Here is a 13728-nt window from a genome sequence, read left to right on the forward strand (position 1 = left end):
TGGTTACTTTGTTTTGTGGAACTAGACTGATGGTCTATTGGAAATGGTTATTTGTTGGTGAGGTGACTTAATTCTCACTTCATATTTAAATATTTAAATAAATTAGTTCAAACTCCGCTTCCAAGCAGCCTACCACCAACTTAGACACAGCTAGTCAACCCATGGCCCCTCAAATGTTTATCCTGCAATCAGTCACTCCGGAATTTCCACTGTGTTTGTCCACGGTCAACCTACACAATACAGACAGTCACCAGCACCTGCTTAAGGAAGCAGGCAAGACTCGCTCATGCTGGTGCTTGATCACAAGTAAACTGCACCTATATGCAGTTCAGTGTTACGCATAGACTCACTAACTGTGTAAAGGATTACATCCCACCCATATACAAGATGCTTCCTTGAAGAACTTCAACACATCTATGATTACTGGCTGTCCTAGGGACACAAACCCATATGGGATGCACCATCATGGTTAAAAATGGTCATTAAGTAAAATGTGCTCAATGAAAATCTATTACAAGCCTAACATTTGGTTTTTAGTTTTATATTAGACTACTAAGACTGAGGGAAATATCTGTTGTCCAAAACTGTTCAGGATCACTTTTAAACCTACACAGTTGACTAGGAAAACTAGGTGCATCCAAGTCACATCCCATATGGAGTACATTCATCTTGGTAGTTCTAATCTACTGAGGACCCAGCAAGGCATAGCGGTGGATTAAGGCTGCAGGTAAATCTACTAACACACCACAGCGTTACATCCTAAGGACCTAGGAGGAGGGGGAAGGAAGGAGTGGGTAAAAAAAGTGTGTACTTTAAAATGTGGAGATTCATAAAAATGACTCGTTATTACTGAATGTAGGAAGAGTAAAACAAAAATGATAGTCAAAACAATTTGACATTAACAACTTTATTGAACAATCAATGGAATTTCCCTTATCTCTCAAAGACTTAACATTGGCCTTTCAAACAGGCTTTCATAATCTAGAGTTAGTCGGCCGAGGCGAGACCAAGACGGCACAGTACAAAAATCTCCTATGCTGAGCAATGTGAAGTGGCGTGTGGTTGGACATTATCTTTCCTCATCAGACTTCACATTTACGAAGAAAGAAATTGCTGACACTGTAACAGTTCCACACACGCCAAGAAAAATCAATATGGCTCCAGCCCTCAAGGTTGTAGTGGAGGACACACGGGACACTGAGGTTCAAAAACTGAAAACAAAAAAAAGGTTGTCCTTTGGAAACAAAGGCCTGACAAGGTTTGTTTAGCCCACTTTAGGCAGGCATGGTGCTGGTAGTGGACACCTGGGAGTGGGGAGTGAGGAGCGGCCATTTTGGCTCCTTAGAGCGACCATTTTGGCTCCTGAGAGGTAAGGCTAGTGGAAAGTTGATTTAAAAAAGAAAAGAGTTCACTATCAGTCTGGTGTACAGCTATATTGGCTTTTGTGTCCAGATGTGAAGAAAGGACTTGAGGTATTGTGGATATTAGCACTCTACAAGGAAACGGGAGAGGAGACAGGAGGGAGAAGCCAGAACAGGGACAACAGCGTTTGGTCACATTTTTACAGTAAGATGCAGCAGAGGATTGTGCAGACACACAATCAATTCTTCACATTCATGATCATCTGATATCAAGTGCTTGTCTAGGATGTCACACCCAAACTTTACTTCTCAGATGCATATTCAGGGCAGAGAGAATCCTGTGAAAGTGGAAGTGCATAGATATAGACTAGCATTTAGACTGTACCACATCCCAATCCTAATAAGCCTGTTTGATTCTCCAAGGAAGAAGTTATTCATTATATTCATTCTGACACAGTCAGAAATTGGTCTTCAGTGGAGAAACAAAACTGCCTGGATATTGTTTAACTGTATACTGCACTGATAAAAACATCCCTTTCTCCCTAAACACTCCTCTTCGCCTCTCCCACTCAAAGATAAATACCAGTGTGTAGAAAGAATATTCTGGAGTGAGCATCCCAATTTCTCTTGTATGGGAAATATAAAGGAAATGGGGTGCCCTGAAATTGCCATTCAAATGTGAAATTCAAATGAAGCAAAAGTCCACAACTGCAGCTTATTGTAAAATGTAGAGGGGGCTGGGGGCGGTGTGGGGAGTGGGGAAAGGGGAAAGGACAGGCCATGGCTCTAACCACCCTTCCCGTCTGAGTGCAGACTGGCTTAGGCAGCGATGGCCTCGGCTGCGGGGGCCTCGGCTGCTGGTGCCTCACCAGAGCTCTCTGCTGGGGCCTCTGCTGCGGGGGCTTCTGCTGCGGGCTCTGCGGCAGCCTCTGGAGCTGCTTCTACCGGAGCCTCGGCGGCGACCTCAGCCACTGCCTCCACGACTGCTTCAGCTGCGGGCTCGGCGGCGGGTGCAGCCTCTGCGGGTGCTGCCTCGGCCACAGGCGCGGCTTCAGCCGCGGGCGCCTCTTCTGCGGCGGGGGCCTCGGCGGCTGGAGCCTCGGCGGCGGGTGCCTCAGCAGCAGCAGGCGCTTCCTCTGCGGCAGGTGCGGCTTCGGCAACGGGCTCCGGTGCCGCTTCGGCTGCGGGTTCGGCGGGGGGCGCTTCTGCGGGTGCTGCTTCGGCGGGCGCTTCTGCGGGTGCTGCTTCCTCTGCTGCAGGTTCGGCGGCGGCTGGTGCCTCCTCCATAGGTGCGCTTTCTGCTGGAGCAGCAGGGGCTGCGGCTTCCTCTACGACTGGAGCTGCTGCTTCTACTGGGGCTGCCTCTTCAGCAGCGACTACCACTCCTACACCAGACGAGACAAGAAAGAGGGGGGGAGAGAGAGCGAGAGAGAGAGAAGGATAGAGTGATGGAGAGAAAAGATTAAAAGTGTAAAGGGTTTCAGAGAAACTGAACAGGGCAAAGAAGAAGAACATTGGATGACTGACAGCAGAAATAGAAAGGCACGAGCGGTGGCGGCTTGCTAAAGCTCATCCTCACGCCTCAGAGCTTGGACAGATTAGCTCTGGCATGGCAGGCCATGTGCCATCTTTAAACAAACTTTTTGGACTTCAAGCACACAGTTGAAAGTGCTTATAAAAGAATGGATTCAAACATTCACAATGAATTTGGTATATAAGAAAAGAGAAACCCTTGTCAAGCACACTATTTGAGTCAAGGCATAAATATTGACAGTCTTTCAATTACCACTTAGCAAAAATCAGCCAAGGCTGCTTGTTGTAAACCTGGATAATCCCAATCCCAAAATGGCAGACGATAAAGACAACACCTAGAGTGCAAACATAGCTACATGCAAGTTCAAGTGAGGGAAAAGGACAGGTCTCAGATTGCTCTCGGAAGGGAGAGGCATGCAGAGAAAAAAGATACAGGTTACTAGTTCTGGGAAAGCTGTGCCTAGAAAGCCGTTGCTCAAATATAGCTGACAAGTCTAATTTAGACAAGGAAAGCCTGAGGGAAATACGTGGCACAATCTACAAAGTCTTTGGCGGAATGCCTTTCTAACAGATCGAAATGAAAGTCTTAACCTCTTGAAAATAAACTCCCAATTTCCTCTTATTTACTTTGTTATTAGTTGCAATGGTCAGTTTAGCAGATTCTCTTTACAGTTATATACCAAGAACATTGTACTATGGAACCAACCAGTGACAGAAAAGTTAACAAGTTGGCTCAAAAAGATAAGACTGCTGGCAAGGAACACTTAATCAGAAAGTTCCAAAGTCAACCGTTTGAGGAGGATGAAGTGTATCCACCCCCCCTTCACATCTCGCATTTGTATTAACTCATCTGGCAAGTGAAACGCAAGATGAAAGACAGAACTATGGCAGAGAATCACCACATCCCACACGGACTGCAAAAACATGCTTGCGTCAGGTAAAGCTATCTGTTAACAGTAATAGGGAAGCACTAGGTATGATTAAAGACCATTTAAGGTTTGGTCAGATGGGAGCTCTGGTGATAAACCATACATATTCTCAATACAGCAAGTGACTATTGTTAGAAACAGTGAAAGAATAATTAGAGTTAGGAAATGAGTCAAGCATTACAGTTTAAAAGCTTAATGCTAACAATTAATTAGGAGACAGAAATAGGAGAAGAAAGACCAACATGCTGAGACAAGCTTAAGATACTCACCAACTTCCTCAGCTGAGAAGAGAGATACAAAAACAGCATCATGTTAGAAAAAAATATGTCCAGTCTTTATCAAGCAATTACAAACATGTAGACACCACAAAATCTTAAACACAGATGTGTGATCACGTTCCAGTGTGACTGAACCGGTCTCTCTGCCTGTTGGCGCTTTAGAACCGGACTGAAAGCTCTACAGCGGCCCATCGGTAAAGCGTGGGCAAGCCTCCCATCACCCAAACCCTGGGCATTCCGCCATGGGTTTAGGGAGCTCTTGTCAGATCAGTTAGCCGAAGATCAAAATTACTCCTGACAGGCCAGATTAATCGCATTCACTCTGATTATTCCACCTTAGTAGCTTCCTAAGGGCAAAGCCAAAACACCCACAATCACCAGCTCCCTTTGCCCAATTTCAACAACAGAACTGCCTGTGGGTAGAGTACATGCTCTTTATGTTCGTGGGGACTCGACAGATTCCACTGAACATGCAATAAGCCTACTCGCAACTATAAACGAGAACCACCTTCCTTCTCTCACCCTATAAACCAGTACAATGCCATGTTTACAACTGTGACCTCAGGGCAGCTCATGTCATCACCTCCTTAATTAGGAGGAATTTGTGTAAGTAATGCCCTTTAAAAACTGAGGCAAGGCCTACAAGGCACTGCAGGGGACTCACTCTTTGGCCTCGCTTCCAGCTCTGCCATTCTGTCAGCATGTCTTGCACTGTCTGAGTTTACCGTCTTGTAAGCCTAGAAAGAGAATGCACACAGAGAAACATGAAAACACAGAAAGGTACAGTTACATCTGTTGCAATTGTTGATGACTGAAGTGTCAGGCAAAACAGGCAAATGTTACACTTACATAAATAATAGCAGCTGTAAGAGAGCCTCCCCCGACGACGACCAAAGCCTTGTTCATGCCCGAGCCTCCCGAAGCTGTGGACATTGTCCGTGCAGGGACTGCTGCGAGGTAAAAAAAGAGATGGCGCACAATCATGATTAATACTTTACATATCAATTGGTGCTTTGCAAATCAATAAGAACTTTACACATCAACTCAGTGAACACCTGACGGGAAAAGTGACAGGTAAGCAGATAATTAAAAGTTTAAAACTTTGAGCTTGAGAGCTCAAATACAACAAACAGTTTGTCAAGAATGCTAGAAATAACTATGTAAGGTGTAGTTGTAGCTTAAGTCACCATGGGTATTAAAGGCTGACATGTTGATTAGAAAAGGGCAGCCCTTGCCATTAACATGAAAAGTTATGACAGTCAGAACACCAGATTAGCAAACAGAGAGCCCAAATTGGGCACCAGCGTTGTCAGGCACTGGAAGTCTGGTTGATAAGCTTTCCGTTTAAAGGATTTAAGTGTCTCTTTTAGGCACCCAAAAATAAAAGACAGACTAGCTCCTTCTCATGGCATAATCTCCTTGCAAAGGTTTCCTCTGATTCTCACTGGTGCCCTTTGCCCTTCATGCAGCATCCGAGGCAGGATGGTATTAGAATATGCTGAATAATGGCACCCATTTCACAGGTCATGGGGAAGGTCAGAGTCAGCCATTTTGAACAGTGCAAACATGTATGACTTTGACATGACACTTTCACATGACAGGAGGTGCAGCATGGGCTGCTGCACTGACTGCATGGCAAAAAGAACACAATGTTCAACAGTGTTGCTCCACTCCAGTTACCCCTCCCTCCGGCCTACACGCACGCTCACTCTCCTCTCAGCCCCTCCCTCCCACTACCCAGTTACACAGGTTCACATTTCACCCCGTTTCCATGCTAAGCACACACATGTCCTTTCTTTTGCAACCTACAGGCCATTGAGCATGAAAGCATGCGCCAACCTAAACTTATCTTAGGTCTATTTATACAGGAAGGGCATCAGTCACAAAAAGCCTCTTCTAAATAAAAAAAAAAGTATGCATGAAAATTTGTATTTAATATTGAACAAGTGGGAAGTCTAGTTTAGTTTTAACTGACCCCAGAAAACATTATAGCTTGATTGTATTGTACCACACATGTACACCACTGTGAGGGCACAGGTAGACTATCTTTGTGCCATACTTGTAATCTGAATTAGGCTTCTTCAGCATAGGTCAGAGAAGTCAGGGTGAACATGCATGTGCTTTACGTCAGCCACTTATAGTCCGCCTGTGTACCTTGCATGACTGGGGAGATCCATGGCGGTGTGAGCACATGGTAACGGCGTCTACAGATAGCATGCAAAAGCGCACAGCCTACGTGAGCGTGTGCCTGCTCTGATAGTCTTACGCAATGCCTGCGGGGCATCCCATTGTGACAGCAAAGCAGAGGATGACCCATTCACTTAGAATTAAGGATGGCCTGTACAACCCAAGGCCGTGCATAATGACAACCGCTGAAAATACCCTATCATTTTACCAACATGTCTGATGGTGATAGTGCTGAGTCAGCCATTTTGTAGTGAGGACATCTCCAAGTGGCTAGTGCCGACATTGCGACCTGTTAGGCATGGCATTTTAACAAAAATAAGCCAACCACTACCAGTTTCAGGACGGGAAATGTAGATTTCCCTCCTGTTCGGTCATCCCTATCTTTTTCAAACACAGGAAATTGATCCCAAACAAGGACGAAGCTCGGGGGGACAAATTAAGAGGGAGCATGGGCCAGCTGTTTGTATTGGAAAATGTGGTTTCTAAAAACAAACTGAAATCCCGATTAAAATCCACAGGCATTATGTAAGTCACGTAGGCAAGGGTTTGACCGCTGGAGAGCATCCTCTGGGCCTACCTATTGCAGTTCTCTATACATAGTTATCTGGTGAATATTTGAATAGGAACGGCACACAACAACATGGAACACAATGTTCATCTTTTTTCTGAGTGAAAGACACCAACAAAGAGTGAGAAATAGCGGGTTTATTCTGCGTGACTGAAGACGACACGTTCTCCTACACGTGCGGGCTTTGCCTTGTGCTACACTTTTAAAAGCCTACTTTACCAAAGAGTCTTATTTTTATCGGCGCTCAACGTTTATCGATGCGTAAAACATTCCAAACGTATTTCCGACGCATTTTTGTTATGTGCATAGGCCCCCCTCGTTTTATAACACTGAGTGAAGAACTCAATGTTCTGGGAGTTGAGGAGCAATCGGACACACCCCCAAGTACAGTACACAATGGCAGACTGCTTCACAACTAGCCCATACAGCTTGTCGGAGAGTTTTGTTCGAAATTATTCTACCATTAATGGTTTAAATGTACGACTAGGCTGCAGTTAACTGTAAAACACGAGACAGAAGGGATTTAGCGATGGGGTGGGTGTGTTACATAATTCCACGAGAAGCAGGGCATTGCAAGGCTAAATACAATTAATTCTGCACAATGTCAGTATGGTATATTGATTATTCAAAGTGAGTAGAACCTACATTTGAAATAATTAAAAAGCGCATCATGGGCAATATTTAAAAAAAAAACCTAGCCAAGCCCATATAGGCGACCTATGTGACACGCGTCAAACGAAAACAATCTCAATTTCACAATGAATTCAATCAATGCATCAGGATCTGGGCGACTAAAAAATGTGCGCATCTTACCATTTCGGGATAGTGTTGGGATAGTCTTTCGCGCAAGAGGCCCCAGTCTCTGCCACGCAGCTCTGCAGAACAACATTGTTGCTCAGTCCGGTTGCCTGTCTGTGCGCTTGGTGCTTGAGAGGGGAGGCTCAATGAATGACTGTCGAAAGGATAACTGGCGTTTCCCGTGCCTGCGAATCTCCCTGCTCTCTCGCCTCCCTCTTTTTAAGCGTCACAGGCAACACAGGGGAAAGGTCACGAACACACGTGGTCTGAACTAAAGCAGGCAACATACAGAAAAACGACAAAAATGCAATTAACCTAACTTGCTCACCTGCTGTTATTTGATTATGATTGTTTCAGTTTTTGAACATGCAGTGTCCGCGGATCGCGAACAGCACCCTTTTGCGCTTGCATCTGCAGGTTACCCATTGTGTGTGCCTCGAGAAAAAGATAATTTTCAAAGGCCTGAGGTTGTTTGTAAGACAAATCGGAATGATTGGTTATAATATTCACTGAACGTCGTGAGCGTTTCAGCAATGTTTACCCAAATAGAAAGATACCCCCTGTGACGTTTAAATGGATTAGGCCATCAAGACTGGGAAGGTCGTCTAAAGTGGATGGACTTTAATTACATAAGTCGTTGCCATAAGCGTGATGGAAGCCTGCCTCACGAAGGGGATTGGAAGATACTTCACCTGGCACTGCAGTCTATTATGTTAGAAATGTCCACAATATTTTAATCCAACTCACAGACCAGACAGTGAATGATGATTAAATGATAAGCTGCCTGTCTGTGAATTTGGAGACGGCTGAGAATGGGACGCAAACTGTAACAAAACCTTACATTACGTATGTTAGATCTCACATAAAATTATATGCAGATCAATCCATGATAGACCTTGTGATAATTCGATCATAGATAGGCTGAAACTGTCAAGGCAATAAAATACGATGTCGAGCGTATCTGGATGGAGATATACGTCTGATTGCTTTAGCGCCATCATGTGTTTTGTTTTTCATTTGGTCAGGTTGAAAACGCAGGGCAGAGCCTGCTGTTCGAACTGTGTTGTATAGATCGGAGAGGTAAAGGCCTACATTATCAAGACTTATGTCTGCGTTTTCAATTAGAAATGAAAATTGCAAATGGCATAACTGCCTCGTGGTGTTATATTGTCAAAAGTGTAAGTGAAAGGCCTAGTTGAGGATGCATAATCTACATGCGGGTCTTGGATAATTATTTTACCAAGTATAGTTACCTTAATACAAAATTACTTCAGGGTGTGTAACCTGAACCTGACCTATAATTAGGATCGATTACATTTCAGCCCATTTTCGATTGTAGTGAAAAAATGGAAAACTCAATCAAGAAGGGTCCACTTGAGTCTTTCACAGAGGTGTTGAATGTATCAAGTCCTTGGTGTGGTTGGTGACGTTGAGGGCTGCCGCTGCATGCATAGGTCTTCAAACATTTCTTTTTGGGCTGAAACAGAGTCAAAAGGCCAACTACAATTGAACATTTGCTATCTTCTAGGGAAGAATAATCATTAAAAAAAAGACAATAATGCACCAAATGTTTTGAAATTAGTTCCTTTCCACAAAAGCCTTTAAAGATACTCAGTCATTACTTTCCATTTATGATATGGTTTAGATGTTTTTATCACAGAAGAAAAAAGGGGATCTTTATGAGACTTAACATAAAACTTTTATGAGGATGTCATCAACACACTGCATTGCTATATAGTTGTGATTGTGAATGGCAATTGGATATAGGCCAGGCGTCTGCCTATGGGCTTGACAGAAAACAATACATACCAAACACTAACACTACAGAAAGTTGTGCCTGTAAGACCTCTGCACTGACACAAGCCGCTCCATTTCCCATAGACAGGATTAAAATGTTCCCAGGGCACTGTGACTGGAAGCATTCTCTTTTCTGAGGTAATGTCCACTGGCATTTTGTGGAAATCATCCCATTAAACACACAAGTTTAAATCCTGGTATGTGTAAACTATGCAGTCAGTGCTCACAAGATCCCAAACTGCTTAACTCTAACCTTTTTTGCACTTGCACTTCATGTATTGATGTAGAAATGATCATGTTAGGAAAGAAAGTCAGGGCACAGGCACCATGTTAAACACATGTTATCCAATAAGGAGATAACACTCTTTAACATTTTCAGCAGCAGTACTACTCTGAATTATGACCTTTGACAACCAAGATGAAAAACAAACAAGTTCCCCAAATACCCAAGTGATAATACAATGTGTTCAACCTTTAATCTTGATTTCATTTGCAACACTAATCAACACATCTAATGCACTCAGACTGGATGCAAATTAAATCCAAAATAGATTAAATAAATGATGACTGATTTCTTTATTGAATGGCACTATCAATTATATAAAAAATATATACAAAAATACTCTAAAATTCTGAGAACAGTGTGGTATTCCAAAGGTACATTGTTCCAATCGCCAATGGGAAAGATTTACATGAAAAGATCATTAAAGATCATTAAAAGATCACATTTAATCAGAATATTCATTTTCGTCTTTGGTTTGGAAAGTCAGGGGACAAGTATTGATGGATATAGTACATATTCTCACCCACTTCCTCTCACAATCCAGACATATGGTTTATTTTGTTTCACTCTGTATGTAAAAGCTCCATACACGTGTCCCAGTAGGTGAGAGTCCATGAAAGTTTTCATGTTACTCTTAGCAGCCACAGGCCCAGGCCCATTTATCCTTCTCTGCTTTGTTTTTGGACATCAGCTTGAAACTGCCGAGTGCCTCACTCTGGGGCGAGGGACAAGTCCGCTGCTTCCTCAGCCTGTGGGCCAGCGACAGAAAGATGGCACCCACATGGTCGCCTTGGCCTTCAGGACCTTTGGCCGAGGTCTGGTAGAAGGTCATGGCGTTGGCCTCGGCAAACCTGCGCACCTGTTCGCTGGTAGTGCCACTCCACACGCTGCACCCCTGCACCAGGTCGCACTTGTTGCCCACCAGGATGCGGGGCACCTGCTGGCCCAGGGCGTTGCGCCGGCACTCGTCCAGCCACAGCGGAAGGCTGCTGAAGCTGGCGGGGTTGGACACGTCGAAGACCAGCACGATGGCGTGCACGCCACGGTAGTACTGCTGGACCATGCTCTTTCGGAACCGCTCCTGGCCCGCCGTGTCCCAGAGCTGGACCTGTGTGTGAATGAGAGAGAGAGACAGAGAGAGAGAGAGGGGGGGGGGGAGAGAGAAAGAGAGAGAGAGAGCAAGCAAGCACAAAGCAGAAGTTCATCAGTTGGAAAAGCATGTAGCCTATGCATGAGACCTGGCTGCACACTGACACAATTGTGCAACTTCCTATTACTGCACTGACTCATAGCTTGGAACTATGGAGGAAAATATGGGAAATGGTTGACTTAATACAAATAATGAAAAAACAACCCTAGGCTGGATCAGTGATCACATTGTGTCTTATGCTGGAATTTGCTGAAAAATTTATGAATGCAATAGTCATTGGGCAGGCCATTAGTGTTTTGTTCCCTGTTGAGGAAAGCTGTTAGATAACCCAAACACTAATAGAACATGCAGAAAGAAAAGTAGAAGGAACGCTTCCCTGAGTCAAAAAATCTTTGTTATAGTCATCAATTCAGAGTACTCTTCAATTAAAAGGCCTAGGATAACTTTGAAAAAGCAGAAACATCGAGGTACTCCAGATAAACTCCTTTAATCGTTTTTATACACATATTTAACAGGAGTGGCTCATTTTTTCTGCTTTTTCACTGCCAGAAATGCACTGACTGCTCGCGTGATCCCACGCTGATCACAAGTTATGTTGCTACGTGGTATCCATCTACATGCTACCGCGGGGTAACTTTAAACAGCATGACCAGTCGACCACATCGTGTATAAAGAGCCATTGTTTCCTTGGCCTGATCTCACAGCCAAAGTAGTTATTAAAACAAATATTATCATGTCTATGCCTTGGTGTGGAATTATAAAATAAAGGCTGACATTTCTGATGCAGTCTGGGAATCAAACGACGACCCAGACTTTAGCGCGCATCTGAAAACAAAGGGTATAAAGTAGTTTACATGTAGGCTAAAGTTGTAAGAGTGTAGATTAAAATAACCAGGTAAAGTGATGTCAACAATTCTCCAGTTTCTCAGTTGCTCAATTCTGCCAAAATAGAGGAAATGCAATCTTCTGCTTTCTGACCATGCTTCGCCCATAATAAGGGTTGACTGTTTCCAAATTAGTTGTAAAAGTCTTCAGGTAACTTTAATTGAAAAGTAGTCTGATTCAGCAATTGAGTTAGGCCATCTTTTTGATCACTTAATTTAACGATAAAAGCAACCTCGGCTTTTCAACTTTGTATGGAAATATCGCGTATGCGCAATAGGACACCTAAACCCACTAATGAGTTAAGTGGCTACCTACTTTAACCAACTTAAATGATTTTGACCTACCTTTATTTTTTCTCCTTCAATATCAAGAATTCTCTCACGAAAGTCGACACCGATGGTGGCTTCAGTTTTGTCTGGAAACTTCCCAGCGCAAAATCGGTACGCAAGGCAAGTTTTGCCAACTCCTGAATCCCCAATCACGACAATTTTAAAAATTCGGTAACGCGTCGCTGTTCCTGTAGGTGATGTGGAGAATTCAATTGAGGATTCCATCCTAAAGCGGTAATGTTTCACGATCAAGAGTGCCACAGAGTCTGTAAGCAGCAGAGAAAATCACTGCGGTGACCTTCCTCCACAAAGCTGATGTGTCATCTGTTCACCACTGGCAGTGCCCTGTGGATGGCATTGAGAGACGTATGCGAATGACATTTTGTGTATCCTCACAGCATTTTTTCCCCCTGTTCTCTATTTTGTTCAAGGGACATGCCCACTATTGTTTCCTTAAATAAAAGCAATCGAATCATGGCACACTCTAGGTGATTTACAGAGGGGGAAAACCTCTTACAAACAACAAAAAAACCCTAGAAGCAGATTGTAATGTTCATTTAACGTTTTACTACGAAATGGCCTACAATAATCCATTCTCACCACAAAATGAGACAATGATCGAGGATTCAATAATTCATTGCTAATCATAATTGGGGGCATCAGGGAGCTGTAGTAGAACAGAAGGAAACAACAACAGTTTCCTTACGAGTGTTTGGGTCCATTTATTAAAATATGAATGCGTGATCTTGCATGATTTCAAAGAAAGTCCGACACAAGCAAAAGTCCCCTACACCGCCACCCTGTGGGAAAATCTAGATACGGCCAACCACAGCTGCCAACTTCCCCATTTGCAGACCTGTGAAATGGATCCAGAAAAAAACGCGGATTGATCTTTTTTTAAAATAATTTTATTGCATTGTATATTTGGTACCTCTTATGTGTTTGACAAGGGTAGAACTTTACAACTGAAAAAGGAAGAGGCTGAAGGTTGCACTGGGAAGGAAAGAGAGGATAACAGTTACCTGGGTGGCCCCTGACCATCTTTCCTTTCAAACTGTACAGAGTCAGGGGGCATGTTCCAACTGCTGAATGTGAAATGTACATTACGATTTTGTCCATTTCTCTACAAAGTAAAGAAATTGAAACATTTCTTTTAAAAAGGAACAGTAAAAATTGCTCAGGAGGATGTGGTTAACGTCACAAGTTGTCAAAGTCGGTTAATCAGCACTCCCATTGGAACTGTTAATGCTACTCTCCCACCGGTTAACAATGACATAACAGAGCTAAACAGCTCCTCCATCTTGTCGACACTGGTACCAGTGATATCTGCTGAATGTGTGTTTGTGTGAAAGGTCTAAGTGTCAAAATAAAGCATGATTGACAAATGCCTGATTTATTGATCAAAATACATCCAATTGTAGAGGTTTGTATATGTCCATTTCAAACATCACCAAGGGGGATTCACATCTTGTCAAGTCCAAGTTTGATGACAAACAAAAGGCAAGTGAACCACGATGCTTGGCTACCAAAAGAGTGTTGATGTCATAGTGTCTTTAAGAGCAGTACAAAATCCAGATATCTACAACAAACTCAAATCCGCACACTGTAACCCAATTGAAACAAGGAAAAA

At 43.5% G+C, this 13728-nt stretch overlaps 2 protein-coding genes across 3 annotated transcripts; both read right to left on the bottom strand.

The window, feature by feature from the left end:
- Positions 1-891: 891 nt before the first annotated feature.
- mgarpb (mitochondria localized glutamic acid rich protein b) lies at positions 892-7864 on the bottom strand. 2 transcript variants are annotated; one of them, XM_062520531.1, is made up of 5 exons: positions 7670-7864; positions 4951-5048; positions 4766-4838; positions 4093-4104; positions 892-2746 (listed from the first exon to the last, which is right to left on the bottom strand). In XM_062520531.1, exons 1-5 carry the CDS (start codon positions 7743-7745, stop codon positions 2181-2183), a joined length of 825 nt encoding a protein of 274 aa, XP_062376515.1. In that variant the 5' UTR covers positions 7746-7864; the 3' UTR covers positions 892-2180. The 2 variants fall into 2 exon arrangements, with proteins under 2 accessions (XP_062376515.1, XP_062376514.1); XM_062520530.1 differs by having other exon boundaries at positions 4951-5051; positions 7670-7862.
- Positions 7865-9902: 2038 nt separating this feature from the next.
- On the bottom strand, positions 9903-12459 carry LOC134101093 (ras-related protein Rab-33B-like). The gene is made up of 2 exons (XM_062554664.1): positions 12114-12459; positions 9903-10842 (listed from the first exon to the last, which is right to left on the bottom strand). Exons 1-2 carry the CDS (start codon positions 12321-12323, stop codon positions 10369-10371), a joined length of 684 nt encoding a protein of 227 aa, XP_062410648.1. The 5' UTR covers positions 12324-12459; the 3' UTR covers positions 9903-10368.
- Between the last annotated feature and the right edge of the window lie 1269 nt (positions 12460-13728).

This window comes from Sardina pilchardus, chromosome 2, assembly GCF_963854185.1.
Source record: "Sardina pilchardus chromosome 2, fSarPil1.1, whole genome shotgun sequence".
NCBI lineage: Eukaryota > Metazoa > Chordata > Actinopteri > Clupeiformes > Clupeidae > Sardina > Sardina pilchardus.